Source organism: Molothrus ater, chromosome 19, assembly GCF_012460135.2.
Source record: "Molothrus ater isolate BHLD 08-10-18 breed brown headed cowbird chromosome 19, BPBGC_Mater_1.1, whole genome shotgun sequence".
NCBI lineage: Eukaryota > Metazoa > Chordata > Aves > Passeriformes > Icteridae > Molothrus > Molothrus ater.
In genome coordinates, this window is record NC_050496.2 from 2,178,079 (window position 1) to 2,201,178 (window position 23,100).

Consider the following 23,100-nt stretch of genomic DNA (forward strand, 5'->3'; position numbering starts at 1 on the left):
AGCACCCTCCAAAACAAACAAGCTGCTCTGACTGTGGAAGAATCAGGATGCACATGAAGCACCTGAGACTCTTGGGGCTCCTCTCTCTCTCACCTGTAAGAAATTCTGGCCTGAGGATTTGTTACTAATGCTCAGCTGATGAAAGGTAACATTGCAGGTTCCTTTAGAGACAACACCTGGGGCCAGAATTCCAACTGCACAAGTGGGAGAGGGAGAGAAATCGCACACATTGAACAGTGCTGAGCTGGCCTTGCCACCAGGCAGCCTGGACAGCAGGGCTGGAGACTTGCTGGAATCAGAGAGGAATATTAAAGGGATGAGTAAGGAAAACCAATTTCTCCTCACTTTTGATTTGCTGCCTTGGCTGGAGGACAAGCAGTCATTTTGCATCAACACACTATTTCTGGAGTCAGGCTGCTTGTGATATAAAATGTGCTGATGCACAGGTAACTGATCTAGGAAGAAACATGGGCCCATAAGTGGTCTGAAGAAACAAGTCTCAGAGAAGGTTTAAAATAGATGCAACTGATGAGTTCCACTAGAGCTGCTGCCCCATGTGGACTATGGAGTTCTCTGACTTTAAACAGCTTGGGCATGGACAACTGTGTCCCCTGGGCACAAAAGTATCAGCACTTTTGGGGGCCCTAAGACATTTTATGTGAGTCTTACTTCATCATCCTTTCTTTTTCTTTTCTCAGTACAATCTGGACTGTTTTTCTTTCTAATACTGAACTTTGAACACTGATTTCTGTTATTTCTGCTTCACTTTCCAACATCTCTGACATTTCCAGGCACTGATCTTCCTCCCATTGGCTTATCAGTCCTTCCACTCTGCTCATCTTCTCTGTAACTGAAGCTCCAGTGTGTGGGGAAAATGTATCCCCTACATCACTCTGATATTATTTAGAACACTGCTCAGATGTCATCTTCTCATGTTTGCTGGTAGAAGGAGACTGATTAGCTAACTGTGATGCAATTTCAAGAGCTGTTTATCCTGACATTCCAGGTCACAGTTTTTACCTTCCTCTGCTCAGTGAAATGACAGCTCCCTCTTACCTGCAGATAATCTGCCACTGCAGTTTTTCAGGACGCCACTTGGAGTCCCCACTGAAAAAGGATGGCATCACCTTTACAAACATGTAAATCACAACAGTCCCTAAAAGGAAAAGTAACACTTTACTTTCCATGAAATGCAGCAAATCACAAGCATAGCAACCACTAAGACTAGAGGAAAAGGACTTGAAAAGAGAAAAGACACCAATTCATACAAATTAACAAACAGAAAAAAAAAAACCCAGCCTCACTCCCCTCTCCCTGCTCCAAAAAATCTCCACCTAAACAGCTGCCCCCAACCCCAGATTTCACCAGCAGCATTAGCCAGGGCCTTATGCTCTACTTCCCTGGATTTTAGCTCTCATCTCTCATAGCCCATGCAGTGAACATCCTGAACTGCTTTCCATCCCAAAGGATGCATTCAAGTCTGTCATTACTTATGAAAATTAACAACTTTCTTCTAGGTCAGTTCATGTTTCTTATTATTTTTTTTTTATTCCCCGCACCAGCATGGATTAGGGATGCCTAATAGATCTCCAAAGCATGTTTCTTTGCTGGGCAACTCATCATACCAGCCACAGTATTCCACACAAACAGCCTGCAAGAAATACACTTTACTTTAGTCTGATCTGATTCTTCCTGGTTTTTATATACAAAGTATGTCCTTACCATTGCAATGGTCCAGTGCTCAGCTAGGTCTTAGTAGAAGAGTAGGGATGAGAAGTTTTGCTCCAGCAGATCAGAGCATCAGCATTTGTTTTCAGCATGTGCTAATGCTCCTGGGAGCTCTCGTTTTACCCAGAGGCAGCAGAAATGCTGCTGCAGCAGTGTGAATATTCCCTGCCAGACAGTTAATCAGGGTCCACAGGGTGCACTGATGCCTCCAGCACACCCAGTTCATATGACAGCATGGCTGACTACAGCACTGGCAAGCTGCAGATCCCATGGGAAAGGTTTTTGAATAAAATATCTGGTGTATCAGATAATTTGAAGGAGTAAATATGAATAGCAGTAGGTTTGTCTGTGTTACCTGTGAGGTTTTTGGAAAGCTCAGGGAAAAAATGGAGAAGCCGGTGAATTTCTGGGACAAAAGTCCATCAGGGGCCATGAGGCTCCCGCAGGTCCTTCTGACAATGTGGGGGCTGTGGAGAGCAAGGTGGGGGGAACATTCTTCATCTTCCTTCAGGACACATCCACACTAAACACCATGATCCTTCTAGCTCACATCCCCTCAACTTGCACATGGATGGTTCTCCCTCTGGCAAGGCAAAGCAAGGCTCAGACACTTGCAGTGAAAGCCCTCTATCAAAAACATAAGTAAACTTTTGTGATAACAAAGGCAGTTCCTTTCTGCTGCCTGCTTGTAGGTAAAAAAGCTGAAGTTTACCTATATCCCCTATTCTATCTGGAGGCTATTGTGGTTCAAATTTATGACAGACTGACTAAATGATCCAGAATGGTGAGGCTGGGGAAGATTGTCCCACCAGTCAAGCCAGCCGTGAATGCCTCTGTGAATCATGAGCCTCCAGTGTTCTGCCCACTGAAAGCTCATTCTGGAGGGGCTGCCATGGAGTGCTCCTGTGGCCATAGCAGAGACCAGACCATAGTTCAACATTTGGTGGGACCAGATGACAAGCTGGGGAGAAATTCTCTTCTACTGGGACCATACCTGCTCAGTTCCCCTTCAGGAGGGATTTCCAGACCTGCCTTCCAACACCAAGGACACACGATGTATGGACTAGAGTAAGGACTAGGAATGACAAAGTCTGGGGAAGGAATGACTGTCCAAAGGGCTGTTACCTCTGCAAGACCTGCTACAGGAAAAAATGGATGAAAGGCAGTTTGTCAAAAGCAGGCCAAGACAGATTAACCTGTCATCTTCTACAGATGAGACTGTCCAGGCAAAGAGCTGTGGCATTCCTGATCTAGCTGGATCAGAACAGCCAGGACCTGGAAAAATCCAGCAGGAAAACTGCTGTAAAGCTGGAAACCAGGCAGGCAGTGAGCACTGGGAGATGGGGAAAGGAGCACTTCCCACCAGACAGCCAATCTGCCAGCTGGTGCCCTTCAGCCAGCAGGGCTGCAGGGGCCTTTGCTGCTCAAAATAATCTGGCAGTGTCTGAGACAACAAGAGAATGACAAATGTATTTGGCAAGTTCCTCTGGCTGACCTGGCTGGAAGGCACCAACCTCCCTATTTCTTTTCTGTATTAGCCACACGTGTTACTTGCTCAGTGCTGACAGGGAGGAAGTTTGATGGAAAGAAAATAAATCAAAATAAAAGGGGGAGAAACCAATCAGAATGGTGGGGTTGGGATCAAAGTGTCCAGCTCAGTATGTCCTCAGAGAAATATTGGTAACATCTTTGGCACAGGGGAGCCCAATTTGTTTATTTGGGACATTTCCCAGTCCAATTGAAGACAACAGGCTGTCATAGGGCAAACCACAGAAAAGTGTTCTTTCCTGAGTGAAATGAAGATGTGTTTGCACATAGGGCTGACCCTCAGGTGGCAGTTCAGGTAGCAGGAGAGGTGGGAGGGCATTTGGTTCAGGGTAGGAGAAGGTGTGTGCAGACCCTGCTGCCACACCGCCTCAGACACCATTGAGGCTGAGCCACTGCCAGGACGATGCTCTGGGCTGGCCTGTAGGTCCTGGCAGGTCTGCCCCAACTAAAAGCAAGTGGGTGGCTCACTGGTGCCCCTTGGGTGCTGGCCAGGGGCAGAGGAAGGACGAGTTCTGAAGGAAGAACATGAGGCTGGCACATTTTGGAGAGGGAAGAAGCCAAAGGACTGGCACTGATGGCAGGCCTGAAACACCATCAGCTGCCTTTGGGGTTTTTGAGGGGCCAGCAAAGTTCCATATCAGAAAAAGGAGCAAACAGGGTGGCAGAAATGGTGGCAGCTGGGCAGACATGGTGACCCTGAAGTACATTGTCTCAGGTCTGGAGCAGAGCAAAGGTTTGCTGCATTTTGCTGCATTGGGTGAGTTGAAGCTCAAGAATGTCTTGCCCCTACAGTAGACTTGGCTGATACTGTACAGGGTATTTCTGTATCATCAGGGTCTTACCCCATGCCAGTAGAGTGTTAGCTCATGAACTAACCCCATTGTCATACAGTTTATATGGATCCAACATCAAGTTATCATCTCTGCTCTCATTTTAGCCTTCAGTACACACCTACTTCAGGAAAATCAGTATTTTGCTTCTAGGAAGTGATTTGTGCCGTATTTATGCCAGCATACTTTACAGGCATGGTGATTGTTAACATTCCACTTCCCAGGAAATATAAAAAAATGCCTACTCAGACTGCAGTCACATTTACATCCAATTGACCCAATTTTTACATGCTGTCATTTCAAGCTGGAGGCAATGTGCCCCTGCCTGGGAGTCCAAATTTCTTAACATTAACTTGTTCCAATTATTTTTTGCAAATAGAACCTCAGTGTTGAATTCTCTGAATCTATGATGTTTACATTTATGAGAAATTCCATTCATTTTTTGCGCTAAAATAATTACTATTTTTCATCTTATCTGTAACCTTGTTGTCTGAGGATTTTTCTGTCATTGAGAGCAGGAAGCTCACTTATAGCCCTTCAACAGCAATACCTGCTCTGGTTTTTTTGTTCTTTCTTTTTTCTTTTTTTTTTTTTTTTTTTTTTTTTTTAATTTAAGACATGTCTGTAGGCCACAGACTTGGATAATTAATGGAACTTGCTATGGGATACAATAATGGAATACATTAGGTTTTGCACCAAAGTGATGTGCATATCCCTCTGGTGTACAACTACTTGATGCCAGGCAAAGGACAAATTCATAGTATGAAAATTAGGTTTAGACTTAAAATACATCAAGACATTGTTGCTGACTCAGAAAATCCAGATATTTTATTTATTAAAGAAACTCCCCTGTCCAAGACGAGTTGGACCAGGTTCTGTCATTCTGCGATCTTCTTCTCATCAAGAGCCTATCTTCAGGATGCCTGAATCCCCTTTCCTCCATGGAGAATATCAGCACTGCAGTGCTTTGCCCAAGCTGCATTTCTGGGCAGAACAGACTGCTCCCATACACATCCTTCATTCTGCCCTGTCTCGTTCAGCTGGGCTGTGTTTTGCTTCCGGCACCGATAGAATCCAGCCCTGCAGAGATATATGGATACAGAGTAATATGAATAAAGAGTAATATGAAATAATCTGACTAAGGTAAGCAATGCAGACAGCAGTGAAATCCACATATCATGTCCAAGATCCGTAAGTAGAGAGCTCTGTGAAAGGACAACTGTCATCAGAGATATGATGTCCTCAGAATAAGTTGAAGTATGCATTTAAATGTCACTATGCTCGCCCAGGGAATGGTTTTCCCTTGCTCCCTTAGCTCAGACTCATGGAGCATCCATGGCCTTACAGTTATTAGTGGTTACCCTCATTCCTCTAGTCATCATTAGCTGTATTTCCCCCCCTTAGGAATCTCCTCATATTATTTATAGGCGATTTATTCACATAGCTAGGAAGACACAAAAATTTTCTAATTATATCTAGTAACATCACTTTCCAGTTTTCAGTACATTCAGTTTGCCAGACAATGCTTTGCCAAAAACAAGGTTTGCCAGAAATGCTTTGCCCAAAGACAGAGGAGGCATCTGCAGCATGTGCTGACCGGACCTTATAAAAGAGTCCTTGGATCTGGGCTGCTCTGTCTGCAGAGGAAATTCATGGTAAGTGCACGTCTGTGGTGGGCAGAAAGGGACATTCCCTCTCCTGCCTTGCTGTCCTGATGTATGTACATGTACCTGGAAGGATTTGATATTTGTATCATAAAGCATGTTGGTATTTTCACTTTGTGACCTGTCTGTGGAATTGTGTGCAGCAATAATGCGAGATCTCATGGTTCTGCTTTACAGCACTGATCACCTCCCAGACTGCAAGGCATCTTCTCATAGCATAAGAGGTAAGAGCCACATTTGCTTGCATTTAAGGGACAGAGAAAGGTGGAAGATTTCTGTAGAACGGGTTTGTTCGTGATGACAAATCACTGTAAAATTTTGTAGGCAATTGCTGTATGTGTTCCTGGCCAGTGCTCTGCTATAACTAATAAAGCATGCTGATGGTTGGGCAGGCTGCTCACAGCTAGCAAATTTTCATAAGTGGCTGTGCTTGAACACACAGCCACTGTGTACTGAAAGGAAATGCTTCTTGGGGATTCCTTATGTTTAATTATGGAACACTGATGTAAATGATCTATTCTGGCATGAAGTCCAGACAGACAGACAGAGGTAGCCAACAGAGAAGAATGTTGCAAAGTCTTACAGACTTGTGAATTGTAATTATTGCTGCATATGAAACTGGCCAAGAAATGTTATGAAAATGCTTTCCAAATGATACTCTAGGATTATAATCTGCATGTAGGCCTCCTACTAGTAAACCTGATAAAAATGCAAAAATAGCTGTCTAATTAACCAAACAACAAAAAAGGGGAGGTACTGCTCCTCTTCCTCTGAAAGAAGACTGAGTAAAATGGAAGATCTGCATGCTATTAGGAGTAGCTGCAAATGTTTGTTAACGTTTTGGTTATTTACCTAACTAAAAATTGTGACAAGACATCTTACCAAGCTGCCTGTCTTACTTCCTTTGAATTCAGATACTTTCTATTACTGGCCACATGGCATTTCTTTGGAAGTCCAGTACTGGATTTAGATATCTGGCTTTGATTTATAAATTCTTCTACTGAGGTTTCTAGCTTTCCCTAGAGTTATTTCCGCAAACAATTAACAAAAGAAGAAACGGTTGGTTGTGCATATTTTAACCTGATGAATTATGTGTCCTTGCATGCCAGTTGCTCACATACTACTGAAATCATTTGGGATGAGAAGCAAACAGCTCTAGTGAATGATGCATCGCATCAGCAAAAGCCATTATGATAGTCCTCAGAACACCTTCTGGACCATAAGCAACCCAAATGATGCATGGAATGCATCCTTGGGAATTATAGATGACAACCAACAGAAACTTGCAAATATGCTACGGGGCAATGTTACCCTGGAAAAGATCCTCAAAAAGCTTCACCCTGAAGCTGATAAGAACCTCACAAATCCTGCAAGTGAGAAAGAATAGTCCCATGCAACAGAAGCTTTTGTATTTCATTTTGGCTGGAGAACAACTTTGCAGAAAAGGGTCATGAATTTGGATGCAAGTGTCACTGTGTGCCTTTGGGGAAAGGAAGATCAGCAGCACAATGTCAGACACTCATGAAAGCATGGTCAGCAGGTGAAGACAAGTGATTCTTTCCCTGCATTCAGCACCCATATCTGGAGCACTGTGTTCAGTTTGGTGCTTTCTGGTGACCAGACAGTGACATTCTGGAAGGAATCCAGTGGAGATCTTTCAAAATAAGTAGGAAAAAATGATGTATGAGTAGAGGCTGCAATGGTGAGATTTGTCTACCCTGGGATGAAATTAAAAAGTGGTTATCTTATTGTTATCTTTAACAAAAAGAAGATGTTTATATCATAGAAAGAGGCAGAATTCTCAGATGAGAAGCGTGAAAGGCTGAGGGATAAAAACCACAGGTTTCAGCCACAGAAATTTTGATTAGGCAATAAATAGGGGAAAAAATCACCATCAGGGTCATCAGACATTAAACTGGGATGCAAAGGCACTAAGAAATATCTGTTCTTTGACATAATAAAAACTTTTTGGAAAAAGCTGTGGGAACCTGCTTCCAATATTGGCCCTGGTTGCACAGGAAGGTGAACCAAAGAACTACTCAAGATTCTTCCCAAATCACACTTTCTATTACGCTCTTAGGGTCTATCAATCAAGTGTGTGACAAGGAAAAATATAGACTCATTTGTGCAAAATATCTGCTCCTCCACAGCGTTCTCTGCGGACAAGCCCCTCCATAAAGTGCAGCCATGTCTTCGGACGCTGAGATGGCCATCTTTGGGGAGGCGGCTCCTTACCTCCGAAAGTCAGAGAAGGAGAGAATTGAGGCCCAGAACAAACCTTTTGATGCCAAGACATCTGTCTTCGTGGTACATGCAAAGGAATCCTTTGTGAAAGGGACAATCACGGGCAGGGAATCAGGCAAAGTCACTGTCAAGACTGAAGGGGGAGAGGTGAGTCAAAAACAAGGCCGAAGGAAAACATTATCTGAACACTGAGCTTTTCAGAGACACATGTGGATGTTTTGTTTCCTTGACAGACCCTGACTGTGAAAGAAGATCAAATCTTCTCGATGAACCCTCCCAAGTATGACAAAATCGAGGACATGGCCATGATGACCCACCTGCACGAACCCGCTGTGCTGTATAACCTCAAAGAGCGTTACGCAGCCTGGATGATCTACGTAAGTGGCAGCAGCAGCTTCCTCTGGGCAGCCTCAGCAGCTGCTGGGCCAGCCTCAGGGGAAGCCAAGGTGCTGTGTCCCTTCCTTGCAGACCTACTCGGGTCTCTTCTGCGTCACCGTCAACCCCTACAAGTGGCTGCCGGTGTACAACCCCGAGGTGGTGTTGGCCTACCGAGGCAAGAAGCGCCAGGAGGCCCCTCCACACATCTTCTCCATCTCTGACAACGCCTATCAGTTCATGCTGACTGGTGAGTGGCTCTGTCTAGTCTTTAGGGACATTGGACCATTAAATTCTTTTAAGGGATACCCTATCTCAGCAAAGTGAAGAGACTTTTTCAAAGTTTTCTTGGATCTGACATACACATCTGTTGGAGTTTACTATCTTCATAGCGTTGTTTCTACTCTTTTAAATGAATGATATCTCTGCACTCAGTGATGTGCTTTGGAGGTTTGCTTCTTTAAGTGAAGCTGACATCAGGCAAAACATTAGACTTACCTGATTATGTTTCATTCTTTCTCTGTTGTTGATTGAGTTTTGAGCACTGTGTTTCTGCCTTGTTCACAGATCGTGAGAACCAGTCCATCCTGATCACGTAGGTACCCCCCTGCGCGGGTCCCTGCGGGGCTGCCCGGTGCCAGGGCACCTCCTGCCTGACCACGCACCCTCTGCTTCTCTCTTGGCTTTGGCAGCGGAGAATCCGGGGCCGGGAAGACTGTGAACACAAAGCGTGTCATCCAGTACTTTGCAACAATTGCAGCCAGTGGAGAGAAGAAGAAGGAGGAGAAGTCATCAGGCAAAATGCAGGTGAGTCAGGAAGGACAGACTGAATGCTTGGCCTGTCATTGCCCTGCCAACCAAACACAGTCACTGAATAATGATGTCCCTGCAGGGAACGCTTGAGGATCAAATCATCAGCGCCAACCCACTGCTGGAGGCCTTTGGAAACGCCAAGACCGTGAGGAACGACAACTCCTCGCGCTTTGTGAGTTATTCATTAGAGAAGTTGTCATTTATTTGGGAGCAAGGATGTCAGAACATGCTCTCACTTCTGAAGTGTCAAAGTCAGATGACTGCATTCATTAAACAACTATTTTTCACGTATTTTTGCCAATTAAAGTGGACTATTTAATTAAAAATACATCTTTAGAAGTACAAAACAGCATACAAAGGGGGATAATTTAAATATGTTTTGATATCTATATAACTAGATATCTATAAATATATATACACATATTCTTCGTATCTGTCATATGGGCTGAAGACACAATTTTGTGGAAATTGATGTAATATAGAAAAAAGGAAAGATGGGACATACAGGATAGCAATTGCTGGATGGAAATTTTACTGGCCTTCAAAAAAAAAAAAACAGCTCTCTGGGTTTTAGGCAGAAAACTGGGCAGGTGTATTAATCTGACTGCTCAGACCTTGATATAATTTGTCTAGACAGGGATAGGGACAGAGTTCCTTCAATACATGCTACCAGAAAACAAACCACTCTATGGAATGTTCTTTTGTTCATTTTAATGGAAAAAGCCATTCATAAGCTCTATTAGATTAACTGTGACTTTCCTTGAAGAACCACAATACCAATGCTCAGTCTCAGACTAAAGCTCCTTGTTTTGGGTGTGTTGCCTCTATCTCTACAACTCAGATAGTAACAGCTGACTTCTGTTTTCCACAAGACTAAAATTCCTCATTTAACTTTTATACCACCAAAATCTGCCTTCACAGAATTCTTTCTGATTTTCACTATATCCATGTGTATTTGAACTAATGAATTGCAACTAATGAATTGTTTAATGAATTGCAACATAAGTGACCCAATACAATGCTTTATTAGTGGTCTTCTCATCATGTGCATTCATGGTTACCCATTAAATAGTAGTGGATAATAAAGCTCAGATCTATCTAGTATTGGCAGTATAAAGAATTTCCTAAATTTGTTTTTGTCCTGTTTTGCTTTGTTAAAGAAAAAATAAAATTGAAACAACTCCTAAGTTTGAAGCCTGTCCTCTCTGGAAAATGTAAGGTCAATGCTTACAGTCATGGCAAAATTTCAACATGTCATTTTTTCATTCCCCTCTGAAAGGGTAAATTCATCAGAATCCACTTTGGTGCCACAGGCAAGCTGGCTTCTGCTGATATTGAAACATGTAAGAGACTATCAGACTTGATCCCATTCCTTCCTCCCTTTCCACTTTGGTGTTCTTTCTCAGGCCTGACTCTATCCTACCTTCCTTACCAGATCTGCTGGAGAAGTCCAGAGTCACTTTCCAGCTCAAGGCGGAAAGGAGCTACCACATCTTTTATCAGATCATGTCCAACAAGAAGCCAGAGCTAATTGGTATGAAGTATTATGAATTGTTTGATAAAATCTGAATGTGCTAAATATTTATCTTCATTCTCACACCCAGATACATCCTATTCCTCTTTACAGACATGCTCCTCATCACCACCAACCCATATGACTACCAGTTTGTGAGTCAAGGCGAGATCACTGTCGCCAGCATTAACGACCAGGAGGAGCTGATGGCTACGGATGTAAGTGTCGCAGAGCATATTGGTGTGGTGAAATTTCCTTGTAATGGAGGTTTATTTGAGGTTTATTTGAGTGATTCTGTTGCCAGAGTGCCATTGACATCCTGGGCTTCACTGCTGATGAGAGAACAGCCATCTACAAGCTGACAGGGGCTGTCATGCACTATGGGAACCTGAAATTCAAGCAGAAACAACGAGAGGAACAGGCAGAGCCTGATGGCACCGAAGGTATTGAAGCCTTGTAGAACTCCTAATAACAGATATGGATAGGTGGAAGTTGGCAATCATGTATTTTCCTTCTGTTTACTATCACAAATGCATAAATCTCAGCTTCCAGACTATTCATGCTTCTAAAGTTCCCTTCAAGATATCACAAAATTTCAGTGCTGAGACCAACGGCTACATCTTAGAGGATAGCCACTTTCAGTTATCACTTCTCCCCTGTTTCTTCCTCCCTCTCTCTTTGTGTTCAGTTGCTGACAAGGCTGCCTACCTGATGGGTCTGAACTCAGCAGACCTGCTCAAGGCCCTCTGCTACCCCCGAGTCAAGGTGGGGAATGAATACGTGACCAAGGGCCAAACTGTGCAGCAGGTAACAACAACCACTTGGTGACTGGGAACCTCTGACTTGATTTACTCTCTCCCTTTGGGCACTATTTTCCTTCTGCTCCGTTCTCCTTTGGTTTAGGTATACAATTCAGTGGGTGCCCTGGCAAAGGCTGTCTATGAGAAGATGTTCCTGTGGATGGTTGTTCGCATCAACGAACAGCTGGACACGAAGCAGCCCAGGCAGTACTTCATTGGTGTCCTGGACATTGCTGGCTTTGAGATCTTTGATGTAAGGATTTCAGGTTTGAGGGCTGCTCTTGAAGGGAAAGATTGTTATGTCAGAGGACTTGAGAGTCATATTCCTCTGAAGGTTTAACATGCTAGTCATTTGTGATTTTATGTAGGAAAAAACCCAGTCATTTTCTTTTCTAGCAGAAAACAAAGTCCTCAAAAGCTCCATCAGTATAAGCAAAGAGTCATGTTGTTTGTGCATAAGCAACAAATAGAATTTTTTACATTGAAATATTACAACTGTTTGGGCTTAATGTTAAGGATTAAATAACCCAAAATAATTCCAATAAAGTTATAAAAGAGCTTCTGGAGCAGAGCTAGGAGATGCATTGACAAATACATAGCATGTTAAAGATGTACAAAATGTTTAAAGAACAAAGAAAGGAATAGTTATTTGTTTAATCAGAGATATCAAGGGCTTTCAATTTGGAAACGAGCATGCACGCATCTTGTTTGCTGAATAAAAAAATGCCAAAGCATTTTATTAATTTTATCAGATTCACTAAAAAATCTGCTCCAAAAAATTCCCTCATTTTCATTATGTAGGTATTTCTTTCTGGAGCTGCATATAGGCTTTGATATAGTGAGGCCCTGGTAATACAGTTGTGCTATAACTGGGGAGATTTATAAAGGCTGGAGGAGAATGATGAAGAATTTTGCACATTGATGAGGGTTGGTTCTTGTGGATTTTTCCTCTGAGCAGTTCAACAGCCTGGAGCAGCTGTGCATCAACTTCACCAATGAGAAACTGCAACAGTTCTTCAACCACCACATGTTCGTGCTGGAGCAGGAGGAGTACAAGAAGGAGGGCATTGAATGGGAGTTCATTGACTTTGGCATGGACCTGGCTGCCTGCATTGAGCTCATTGAGAAGGTATTTCTGTAATTCACAATGTCAGGTATTTTCAGAAATGCATTCATTTTATAACTATTTTTAAATGCAGCTTGAAATGGTAAATATGATACTGCAGATACATCAGTTTGTATTATTTTAGATTTGTTGAACAGAACAATCCCTGAGAGCAGTAATATTGTCCCACTCAGGAAGTTATTTCATCTCTGAGTCTTTCTACCTTTTCACCTTGTTCTCCCTCCTTTCTTGTGATTTCTCCCAGCCCATGGGCATTTTCTCCATCCTGGAAGAGGAGTGCATGTTCCCCAAGGCAACTGACACCTCTTTCAAGAACAAGCTCTATGACCAGCACCTGGGCAAGTCCAACAATTTCCAGAAGCCCAAGCCAGGCAAAGGCAAGGCTGAGGCCCACTTCTCCCTGGTGCACTATGCTGGAACAGTGGACTACAACATTGCTGGCTGGCTGGAGAAGAACAAGGACCCTCTGAATGAAACTGTCATTGGGTTGTACCAGAAATCTTCTGTGAAGACCCTGGCTTTACTCTTTGCCTCTGCTGGAGGAGAGGCAGGTCAGTTCTCTGCAATTCATCTCTTTGATGCATGGTGGTTGGTCCCCAAAGCAACAGATGTCTCTTTATCTTTACTTTATCAGAGGCTAGTGGTGGTGGTGGTGGTGGCAAGAAGGGAGGCAAGAAGAAGGGTTCTTCTTTCCAGACTGTCTCAGCTCTTTTCCGGGTAGGTAAACACCTTTTCTTTTCATATATGCAGAGAATTATTCTGTATTTTTAGCTGGCTCAGACACAGAAAAAAAAAAGCAAAAAACCCCCCAACAATCAACCAACCAACCAACCAACCAACCAAGGAAAAAATATTATAACTTTAACTTGTCTTTAGACTGCTATTGGAAAAAAAATCTTATGGAATGAAAAATAGCACTGTAAAAACCTAAACTTACACTTAATATAAACATAAAATTGTGTCATAAAACATGTGCACTTTTTAGCCTTCATTAGGTTGAGGGTAAGTTTTTTTGTCCTACAAGGTGAGGTTTAATGCTGGGAATCAGAAGGAACTGAGCAATTGATTCAGGCATGCTCAGCTGACAATTTTCAGCCCAGTGTATCTCCATTGATCAATCTTTCATGTTAAATTCAGGGAATGCAACAGGTTATTTTTTCCATGTTTCTTGTAAACCCACACTAAATCATGATCCCACAGGAGAATCTGAACAAGCTGATGACCAATCTGCGGAGCACTCACCCCCACTTTGTGCGCTGCATCATCCCCAATGAGACTAAAACACCTGGTAAGAACCCCAAGCTGAAAGATCCCTGCTCTGATACATCCATTCCCCTCTGCACTGCAATCTGTGCCCCTCATTTGTGCTCTGCATTGCCAGGTGCCATGGAGCACGAGCTGGTGCTGCACCAGCTGCGCTGTAACGGCGTGCTGGAAGGGATCAGGATCTGCAGGAAAGGGTTCCCCAGCAGAGTCCTCTATGCTGACTTCAAACAGAGGTGAGAGCTATGAAATGAAGAGATAAGTCAGCTGTCCTCACCAATTGCTCTCCATCACACAGCTGAGCTTTGCCAGGGTCTTTAAGTATGGAGAGATGAAATTCCAACTTCCTCAGCCTGGTTCTGCTGCAAACACTGCTCTTGCTTTCAGTAAAGAGAACTTTCTTATGAATGGACATTGTCTTCCTCCCGTTTCCTCCAATTCCACAGATACAAGGTGCTTAATGCCAGTGCCATCCCTGAGGGACAGTTCATCGATAGCAAGAAGGCTTCTGAGAAGCTTCTTAGTTCAATCGATGTGGATCACACCCAGTACAAATTTGGACACACCAAGGTACAAACCCCCCCATTCACTGCCTGCCTGGGCTTTGCTCTGCCTGACAGTGATGAGCTGCAACGTTTCCTCTCTCAAGGTGTTCTTCAAAGCTGGGCTGATAGGGGTCCTGGAGGAGATGAGGGATGAGAAGCTGGCACAGCTCATCACCCGCACCCAGGCCATGTGCAGGGGCTACCTGGCGAGGGTGGAGTACCAGAGAAGGGTAGAGCGCAGGTACACCTTCCTCTTCTTCAGTTAAAGAGTCATTTTGCTCATGGAAAAGTGTTGACACTTGTCAGACTGAAAATATTCATTGTACATTTTAATTATGCCTCAGGGAATCCATCTTCTGCATCCAGTACAACGTTCGTTCATTCATGAATGTCAAACACTGGCCATGGATGAAGCTGTTCTTCAAGATCAAGCCCCTGTTGAAGAGTGCAGAGTCTGAGAAGGAAATGGCCAACATGAAGGAAGAATTTGAGAAAACCAAGGAGGAGCTTGCAAAGTCTGAGGCAAAGCGGAAGGAGATTGAAGAGAAAATGGCATCTCTAATGAAGGAGAAAAATGACCTGCAGCTCCAAGTGCAATCTGTAAGTATCATTAGTGTGTTTGTTCAAGGTATCCTCACAGCACATAACTCTCATGTTACACATTGTCTGAGAAAATATTTTGCTATGAATATTGCAAGGTAGAAATCAGACCACTGAATTTCACCATTATAATAGGAGGTTCTAGCTTGGGAATGATTTTGAAGCATGTATGCACATTGGTCTGTTTCTCCAGGCTCACAATATAACATCCAGTGTAGTCACTGGAGGTTGAGAATTTAGTTAGCAGCGTCTGTGGAGCAATTCATTTGACAACTTTCTCTGGTTTCAGTCAGTTGCCCAAAGACCTCTATGCCATTTTTTATGATATGTGTTATGTCACTTGTCTTTCTGCAATCATTTTCCAGGAGGACACAAAAACCCTCTTCATTCTTTCCTAACCCAATGTGTACCTACTAAGTCCATTGGGAGATCAAGGGATTGGTCAATATTTAAACATTACCTTCTGTATTTAGATGTTTGCTATACAGTTTCAAAATAAACTCAGGTTCAAATTGAAACCTCTGATTGCACCTAGACTATATATCAATTTATCTCACTCAAAGAAAATTATTTCAAAGTCAGTCTTGCCAAGAAAAGCTTATGAAAACATAAAGAAAAAAAACCTCTCCACATTTATACATAGTACATAACTTTCAGAGAAAGTAATCTAAACTCTTGAAAATAAAAATACTACTGGATATTATCATCTTATAAGAAGATGATAATATCTCATATCATCATTTGCTCTCATCCATAAGAAAAAGTGGAGGGAATAATGGATGAGAGCAAAACAATGAAATAGAATTAAAACCTGCTCTGATTTAAAAGAGTCTATGGAAAAACCAAATTCATAGAAGAAAACAAAAAAGAATAATTCCATGTTTCTTTTCCTCAGTGAGAAATACCATTTCTCTATTCACCTTTTGCAAACAGTTGTGATTATTAAACAAATGAATGTTTCTCTACTAGGAAGCAGATGCTTTGGCTGATGCAGAGGAAAGGTGCGACCAGCTCATCAAAACCAAAATCCAGCTGGAAGCCAAAATTAAGGAAGTGACTGAAAGGGCTGAGGATGAAGAAGAAATTAATGCTGAGTTGACAGCCAAGAAGAGGAAGCTGGAGGATGAATGTTCAGAGCTGAAGAAAGATATTGATGACCTTGAGCTAACACTGGCCAAGGTGGAGAAGGAAAAACATGCCACTGAAAACAAGGTATGAGGTAGAACCTGTCACTCACACTCCAGAAAAGAGCCCTGTGCTATTACAGGACTTCTATAGCTGCTTCCTTTATTTATATTTGGTCCCTTCTTCTCAAAGGTGAAAAACCTGACTGAGGAGATGGCAGCTTTGGACGAGACCATCGCCAAGCTGACAAAGGAGAAGAAAGCCCTCCAAGAGGCCCATCAGCAGACCCTGGATGACCTGCAGGCAGAGGAAGACAAAGTCAATACTCTGACCAAAGCCAAGACCAAGCTGGAACAGCAAGTGGATGATGTAAGCACACAGACATAGAGCAGGAACAGGACAGGTATGGAGTCCAATGGGGCTGGCAGAGGGCTGATGGTCTTGTTGTGTTTAGCTGGAAGGGTCCCTGGAGCAAGAGAAGAAACTGCGCATGGACCTGGAGAGAGCGAAGAGGAAACTGGAAGGAGACCTGAAGCTGGCCCAGGACAGCATCATGGATTTGGAGAATGATAAGCAGCAGCTGGATGAGAAACTGAAGAAGTAAGTGTGGTTCTGGGGCACCTGAGTGCTGGGCTGCAGCACTTGTCTTGTTTCTTGGAGCTCTAACACGGTTCACTTGTCCCAAAGGAAAGATTTTGAAATCAGCCAGATTCAGACCAAGATTGAGGATGAACAGGCCCTGGGCATGCAATTTCAGAAGAAGATCAAGGAGCTGCAGGCAAGTCTCTGTTCCTTGCCCTGCCTTGCTCAGCTCAGCTCAGGCAGGAGGAGGGCACGGCTGTGAAGGGTCCCTGCTGTTCTGCAGGCCCGCATTGAGGAGCTGGAGGAGGAAATTGAGGCAGAGCGAACCTCTCGCGCTAAAGCAGAGAAGCATCGCGCTGACCTGTCCAGGGAGCTGGAGGAGATCAGCGAGCGCCTGGAAGAAGCAGGAGGAGCCACAGCAGCTCAGATTGATATGAACAAGAAGCGTGAGGCAGAGTTCCAGAAGATGCGCCGTGACCTGGAAGAGGCCACGCTGCAGCACGAAGCCACAGCTGCCGCCCTGCGCAAGAAGCACGCGGACAGCACAGCTGAGCTGGGCGAGCAGATCGACAACCTGCAACGCGTGAAGCAGAAGCTGGAGAAGGAGAAGAGTGAGATGAAGATGGAGATTGATGACTTGGCCAGCAACATGGAGTCTGTCTCCAAAGCCAAGGTACACAATTATAGGTTCATTGACCCAGTAGAATACAAGACAATCCTTCCTCCTTGCCTTCTTTAATGCATGGATGGTTAACTCATCCCTTTCCACATGCTGAAACACAGGCTAACCTGGAGAAGATGTGCCGCACTCTGGAAGATCAGCTGAGTGAGATTAAGTCCAAGGAAGAAGAGCATCAGCGCATGATCAACGACCTCAATGCTCAAAGAGCTCGTCTGCAGACAGAGTCAGGTGAGACACCCTCATCTACATGTGCAGGTCAATAATGTCGCAGAGTTGTTGCAAAAATCACTCTTCTGGGCACATGGTCTTTTCAACACACTGTGTGAGAACCACTGCAAAATGCTTTAAATGGGCTCATAAATTTCAGCATGGACTAAAAACTATCTGGTTTTCGATCTCCAAATGTTTTTAGCATCAACATGAATGGCCTTAAAACTGTTGTGTATCTGCAAATTTTCTCAGGTGAATATTCACGTCAGGTGGAAGAGAAAGATGCTTTGGTTTCTCAGCTGTCAAGAGGCAAACAGGCTTTCACCCAGCAGATTGAGGAACTCAAGAGGCATCTGGAGGAAGAGATAAAGGTGATTCCTTCTCTCAGAGGTGCTCCAAACACTTATGTGATTACTGTACTATATGATGAGACAGGGAAAAAATCTCATGTAATTTGGTGCAAGGCATCTCATGCAAACTTTTACCTCCAGTTTATCCACTATTCCATTTATTCAGTCCCAACTTCTTTCCTCATTGATTGCATGGTTGTCTGTGTGCATAGAGGCATGATCCATAGTGTCCCATTACTATTCAGTCAAATTTCCTGGGATCTTTATGCTCCATGACCCACTACCCTTGTTGCTGCAGGCCAAGAGTGCCCTGGCCCATGCCCTGCAGTCCGCTCGCCACGACTGTGACTTGCTCCGGGAACAATATGAGGAGGAGCAGGAGGCCAAGGGGGAGCTGCAGCGAGCCCTGTCCAAGGCCAACAGTGAAGTGGCCCAGTGGAGAACCAAATACGAGACGGACGCGATTCAGCGCACAGAGGAGCTTGAGGAGGCCAAGTACGTGGGGGAAGTGAGGAAGACTAGCAGAGATTAAGACCAGAAATGCCTGGAGACCACTGTGACATTATTGGGAAGACATCAGTGTTCTGCTTGGGGTTGGGGCAAAAGGAGAATAGCAATTAAATACTATAATGCATGTGGTGTTGGAGAAAAAGTCACAGGCAAACCTGTAGAAGACAGGGACTGGCAGAGAGACAGGGAAAAGCTCATCAACCACATGCCCCAACTTTCCCTTTTCTCTTAAACCATGAGATATGTTTAACACAGGAAGAAGCTGGCCCAGCGCCTGCAGGATGCAGAGGAGCATGTTGAGGCTGTCAATGCCAAATGTGCCTCTCTGGAAAAGACAAAGCAGAGGCTGCAGAATGAAGTGGAGGACCTGATGATTGATGTGGAGAGATCCAATGCTGCCTGTGCTGCTCTGGATAAGAAGCAGAAGAATTTTGACAAGGTCTTTTGGCCTCCAGCACCAGCACTCCTGGTCAGAGCAGGGCCCTGTGATGGCCACAGCCCTACTCACCCCCCATTTCTCTTCAGATCCTGGCAGAATGGAAGCAGAAGTATGAGGAAACGCAGGCTGAGCTGGAGGCCTCGCAGAAGGAGTCGCGCTCTCTGAGCACGGAGCTGTTCAAGATGAAGAATGCCTATGAGGAGTCCTTGGACCACCTGGAAACAATGAAGCGGGAGAACAAGAACTTGCAGCGTAAGTCCCTGGCCGTCTGCTCCTCCCTGGCCTTTCTCACAAGCTTGTCTGCCTGCCACACTTAACAGCTCTGGGCCTGCTATGATAAGATCTTGCCTGGCACCTTGATGCACCAGAGCCTTTCTCCATTCAGCTCTCTGCCTGACCATGGCGCTTTTCTCCCTTCCTTTCAGAGGAGATTTCCGACCTCACGGAGCAGATTGCGGAGGGAGGAAAGGCGATTCATGAGCTGGAGAAAGTGAAGAAGCAGATTGAGCAGGAGAAATCTGAACTTCAAGCCTCCCTTGAGGAAGCTGAGGTAAAGCCTTCTGTCGTTACCTGATTAGTTACAACAGAGCTCAGCAACTTCAGGTAGCATTTAAATAATTCTATGCTCTGAGAATAGAGCAGAGGCATAGGAAGCACTTTTTCTTCAAAACAGTAAAATCTATGAATCCACAGGTATACTTTTTTCTTTTTTTTCCTGCAATCACAGACCTGTGGTTATACATTATTCTTTGCAATAACAATTCATGTAAAGTTGTTGACGTTGCTATTTTTTATAGTTAACTGGATTTTATACTTTTTTTGAGGCCTCCCTGGAACATGAGGAGGGGAAGATCCTGCGCCTGCAGCTTGAGCTCAACCAAGTGAAGGCTGAGATTGACAGGAAGATAGCAGAGAAAGATGAGGAGATTGACCAGATGAAGAGAAACCACCTCAGAATTGTGGACTCGATGCAGAGCACCCTGGATGCTGAGATCAGGAGCAGGAATGAAGCCCTGAGGCTGAAGAAGAAGATGGAGGGAGACCTGAATGAAATGGAGATCCAGCTGAGCCATGCCAATCGCTTGGCTGCAGAGGCACAGAAGAACCTGAGGAACACCCAGGCTGTGCTCAAGGTATGGCATTACAGACCAGGTGCTCATGGGTTCCTTCCACAGCTGCAAATATTTCTCTTCTACTGTTCTATCTTTTCCATAATAATATGGAAATGCAAAAAAAGTAAATAGGAAGGATATGCCTCCCAATCTCTCTTTTCTCTCTTTCCAGGACACTCAACTGCACTTGGATGATGCTCTCAGGACACAGGAGGACCTGAAGGAGCAGGTGGCCATGGTGGAGCGCAGAGCAAACCTGCTGCAGGCTGAAGTTGAGGAGCTCCGGGCAGCCCTGGAGCAGACGGAGCGGTCGAGGAAATTGGCTGAGCAGGAGCTTCTGGATGCAAGTGAGAGAGTTCAGCTCCTCCACACTCAGGTACATTCTAGAATTGAAGACATATAACACCTACAATATTTAGAGAATAAATTTAACAATAGGTCTGTTTTCCTTTTTTAATTGAAATAAAACAGATAGTCTTTGGCAGTCTACCATTGCCATTTATCAGTTATTTGTATTCTTCATAAGAAACTGTACCAAAACCATAATTAAAAATAGGTAATTTGATTTTTCTAAGAATAGTGTCAAGCACCTGGAAAAAAAAAATGCTTTTTCCCTTCAACAGAACACCAGCTTGATCAATACCAAGAAGAAGCTGGAAACCGACATTGCCCAGATCCAGAGTGAAATGGAGGATACCATCCAGGAAGCCCGCAATGCTGAGGAGAAGGCCAAGAAGGCCATCACAGATGTGAGTTGGGCGGTCCTGGCATTGCTGCTGATGAATGTAGTCTCCCCAGAATATCTTCAGTCCCAAAATGGCTTTGACCCTTTGCTCTGATCAGGCGGCCATGATGGCAGAAGAGCTGAAGAAGGAGCAGGACACCAGTGCCCACCTGGAGAGGATGAAGAAGAACCTGGACCAGACAGTGAAGGACCTGCAGCACCGTCTGGAAGAGGCTGAGCAGCTGGCACTGAAGGGAGGGAAGAAGCAGATCCAGAAGCTGGAGGCCAGGGTGTGTAGGGCTGGGGCTGTGCCTGAGTGAGCGTGTCCCTCCTTGGAGAGACATTGCCAGGGCAGCTGCAGGGCTGGGCTTGTCCTTGCAGGTGCGGGAGCTGGAAGGGGAGGTTGATGCTGAGCAGAAGCGCAGCGCTGAAGCCGTGAAGGGTGTGCGCAAGTATGAGCGCAGGGTGAAGGAACTCACCTACCAGGTAAGGCAGGAGCTCTCCTTGGGCTGATGCACCCTTATTCCACGAATCAAAAGAGATTCTCATGGGGGGCAAGGATAAATGCTATATTGTGGTGTGCAGAAAGCAATAATTCACTCTTTCCACTTTGCCAACACTCTAGTCTGAGGAAGACAGGAAGAATATTCTCAGGCTGCAGGATCTGGTGGACAAGCTGCAAATGAAAGTGAAATCCTACAAGAGACAAGCTGAGGAAGCTGTGAGTATTGCTCAGGGAAATAAAAAGCATTTCTTCCTCTGAGTGTCACACAGGTGTCCAGGAGAGGAATGTCAGAAGTTTTGAAAATGTCAAAAATCATCTGCTGAGGAGGGGAACTGTGTCATCGAGATATATTCCCCAGCACATGAACACTAAACAAGTGGGAGAATAAGTACAGAAATGACAAATTGAAATTATGAAATTGCTCCTCACATGGAGCAAGGACACCAGGATACCGTCCTGGTGAAGCTTGTCCCAGTAGGGTCCTGTGAAGGGGAGGATGAGGAGCTCTGTGTGAGGCTGATGTGTGAGCAGCGGCGGGAGGGTGATGGAGATTTGCAGCCCCACAAGGCTGACTTGCAGCAGGAGTGAAAGCCCTGCTCTGTGTTCCTGAGCCCGGATTTCCTCTGCTCTCACAGGAGGAGCTGTCCAATGTCAACCTGTCCAAGTTCCGCAAGATCCAGCACGAGCTGGAGGAGGCCGAGGAGCGGGCTGACATTGCAGAGTCACAGGTCAACAAGCTCCGAGTGAAGAGCCGCGAGTTTCACAGCAAGAAAATAGCAGAGGAAGAGTGAGAATTGCAGGAGGCAGCAAAGTGACACAAGGGCTGCACAAAATGTGAGCCCTTTGTCACTTCTTTCTGCAACAAGGCTTTATATATTAGTCAATGTCTAAAGACAAAGACCGTAGATTCCTTTGCATGAAAAGCAGTAGCTACATTTTAGTTCTGCAGTTATTTGGGTGTTGACTGTGTTCTAACAATTAATATTCAGGAGTAAACTCCTGAGTTTTCTGGAGTAAAATTCAGAAACTCCAGTACTCCAACTACAGTAAGAGTAATTGGCATGAAAGCAAACAAAAATTTTTAATCTTTACTACAGTGTTTCCTAGAAATGGAATTGTGATTTAAAGTTAGAATAAATAAATATTAAATAAATAATGCTTTTTAGGATGAGAAATTTTAAGCCTGTGTTTTACAAATTTACAAGCATACATATCAAAAAGAAACTGCTTTTATTTTTTAACACTGGAATTGAGAGCAACTCTGTTAACAGGACACCATAAAGAAATCTCCAAGTCTTGCACCATGAGAATACAGAGAAGCTCTTAACATGGTGTTTCCACTCTGCCAAACAGTGCTTCCTTTCTTCCTTTTGCAGCAGTGCATGAGCTGTGTTGTATAAGGAATCTGAAAACTGGATGGGAAAAAGTAGCTGCTAGACCCTGGTTTTTGTTTATTCATCCCACATGGGGTAACACTGCTGAATATAATGCATGAGCAGGACAAAAATGGGGAAAAGCTGACCAGGAGGAGGAGCAAGGCAGCAAGGATGTTTCCCATTCCCAGCCATTCTCATTCAGTGCCCAGTGCGGGCTGAGCAGGTGGTGAGTCTGGAGAGCACAGGTACCTCCAACCCTGAAGCAAAGAGATCAGTGCCCACTGGGACATCACACTGCCAGTGAGATTGGAGCTTCCTTTGTCTGGAATAGGTGTTTAGAGGCAACCTGCACAGCAAGAGGCAGCTTAACACACCATTCACCAGACCCTGGCACATCAGGAAGCTGCCGAGGGAAGATTCTACAAGCAGATGTGGG

At 44.4% G+C, this 23,100-nt stretch overlaps 1 protein-coding gene across 1 annotated transcript; it reads left to right on the forward strand.

The window, feature by feature from the left end:
• Nucleotides 1-7,957: 7,957 nt before the first annotated feature.
• LOC118693620 (myosin-1B-like) lies at nucleotides 7,958-22,079 on the forward strand. The gene is made up of 38 exons (XM_036394321.1): nucleotides 7,958-8,161; nucleotides 8,248-8,391; nucleotides 8,483-8,639; nucleotides 8,957-8,984; nucleotides 9,082-9,196; nucleotides 9,282-9,374; nucleotides 10,482-10,545; nucleotides 10,638-10,736; nucleotides 10,830-10,933; nucleotides 11,020-11,158; nucleotides 11,404-11,522; nucleotides 11,619-11,768; nucleotides 12,474-12,644; nucleotides 12,886-13,192; nucleotides 13,276-13,358; nucleotides 13,842-13,929; nucleotides 14,023-14,140; nucleotides 14,351-14,474; nucleotides 14,554-14,690; nucleotides 14,794-15,049; nucleotides 16,019-16,261; nucleotides 16,367-16,543; nucleotides 16,629-16,774; nucleotides 16,862-16,952; nucleotides 17,040-17,429; nucleotides 17,540-17,666; nucleotides 17,901-18,019; nucleotides 18,297-18,493; nucleotides 18,764-18,947; nucleotides 19,034-19,199; nucleotides 19,373-19,497; nucleotides 19,772-20,080; nucleotides 20,232-20,435; nucleotides 20,683-20,808; nucleotides 20,903-21,073; nucleotides 21,165-21,269; nucleotides 21,409-21,504; nucleotides 21,924-22,079. Exons 1-38 carry the CDS (start codon nucleotides 7,958-7,960, stop codon nucleotides 22,077-22,079), a joined length of 5,832 nt encoding a protein of 1,943 aa, XP_036250214.1.
• The last annotated feature ends 1,021 nt before the right edge of the window (nucleotides 22,080-23,100 follow it).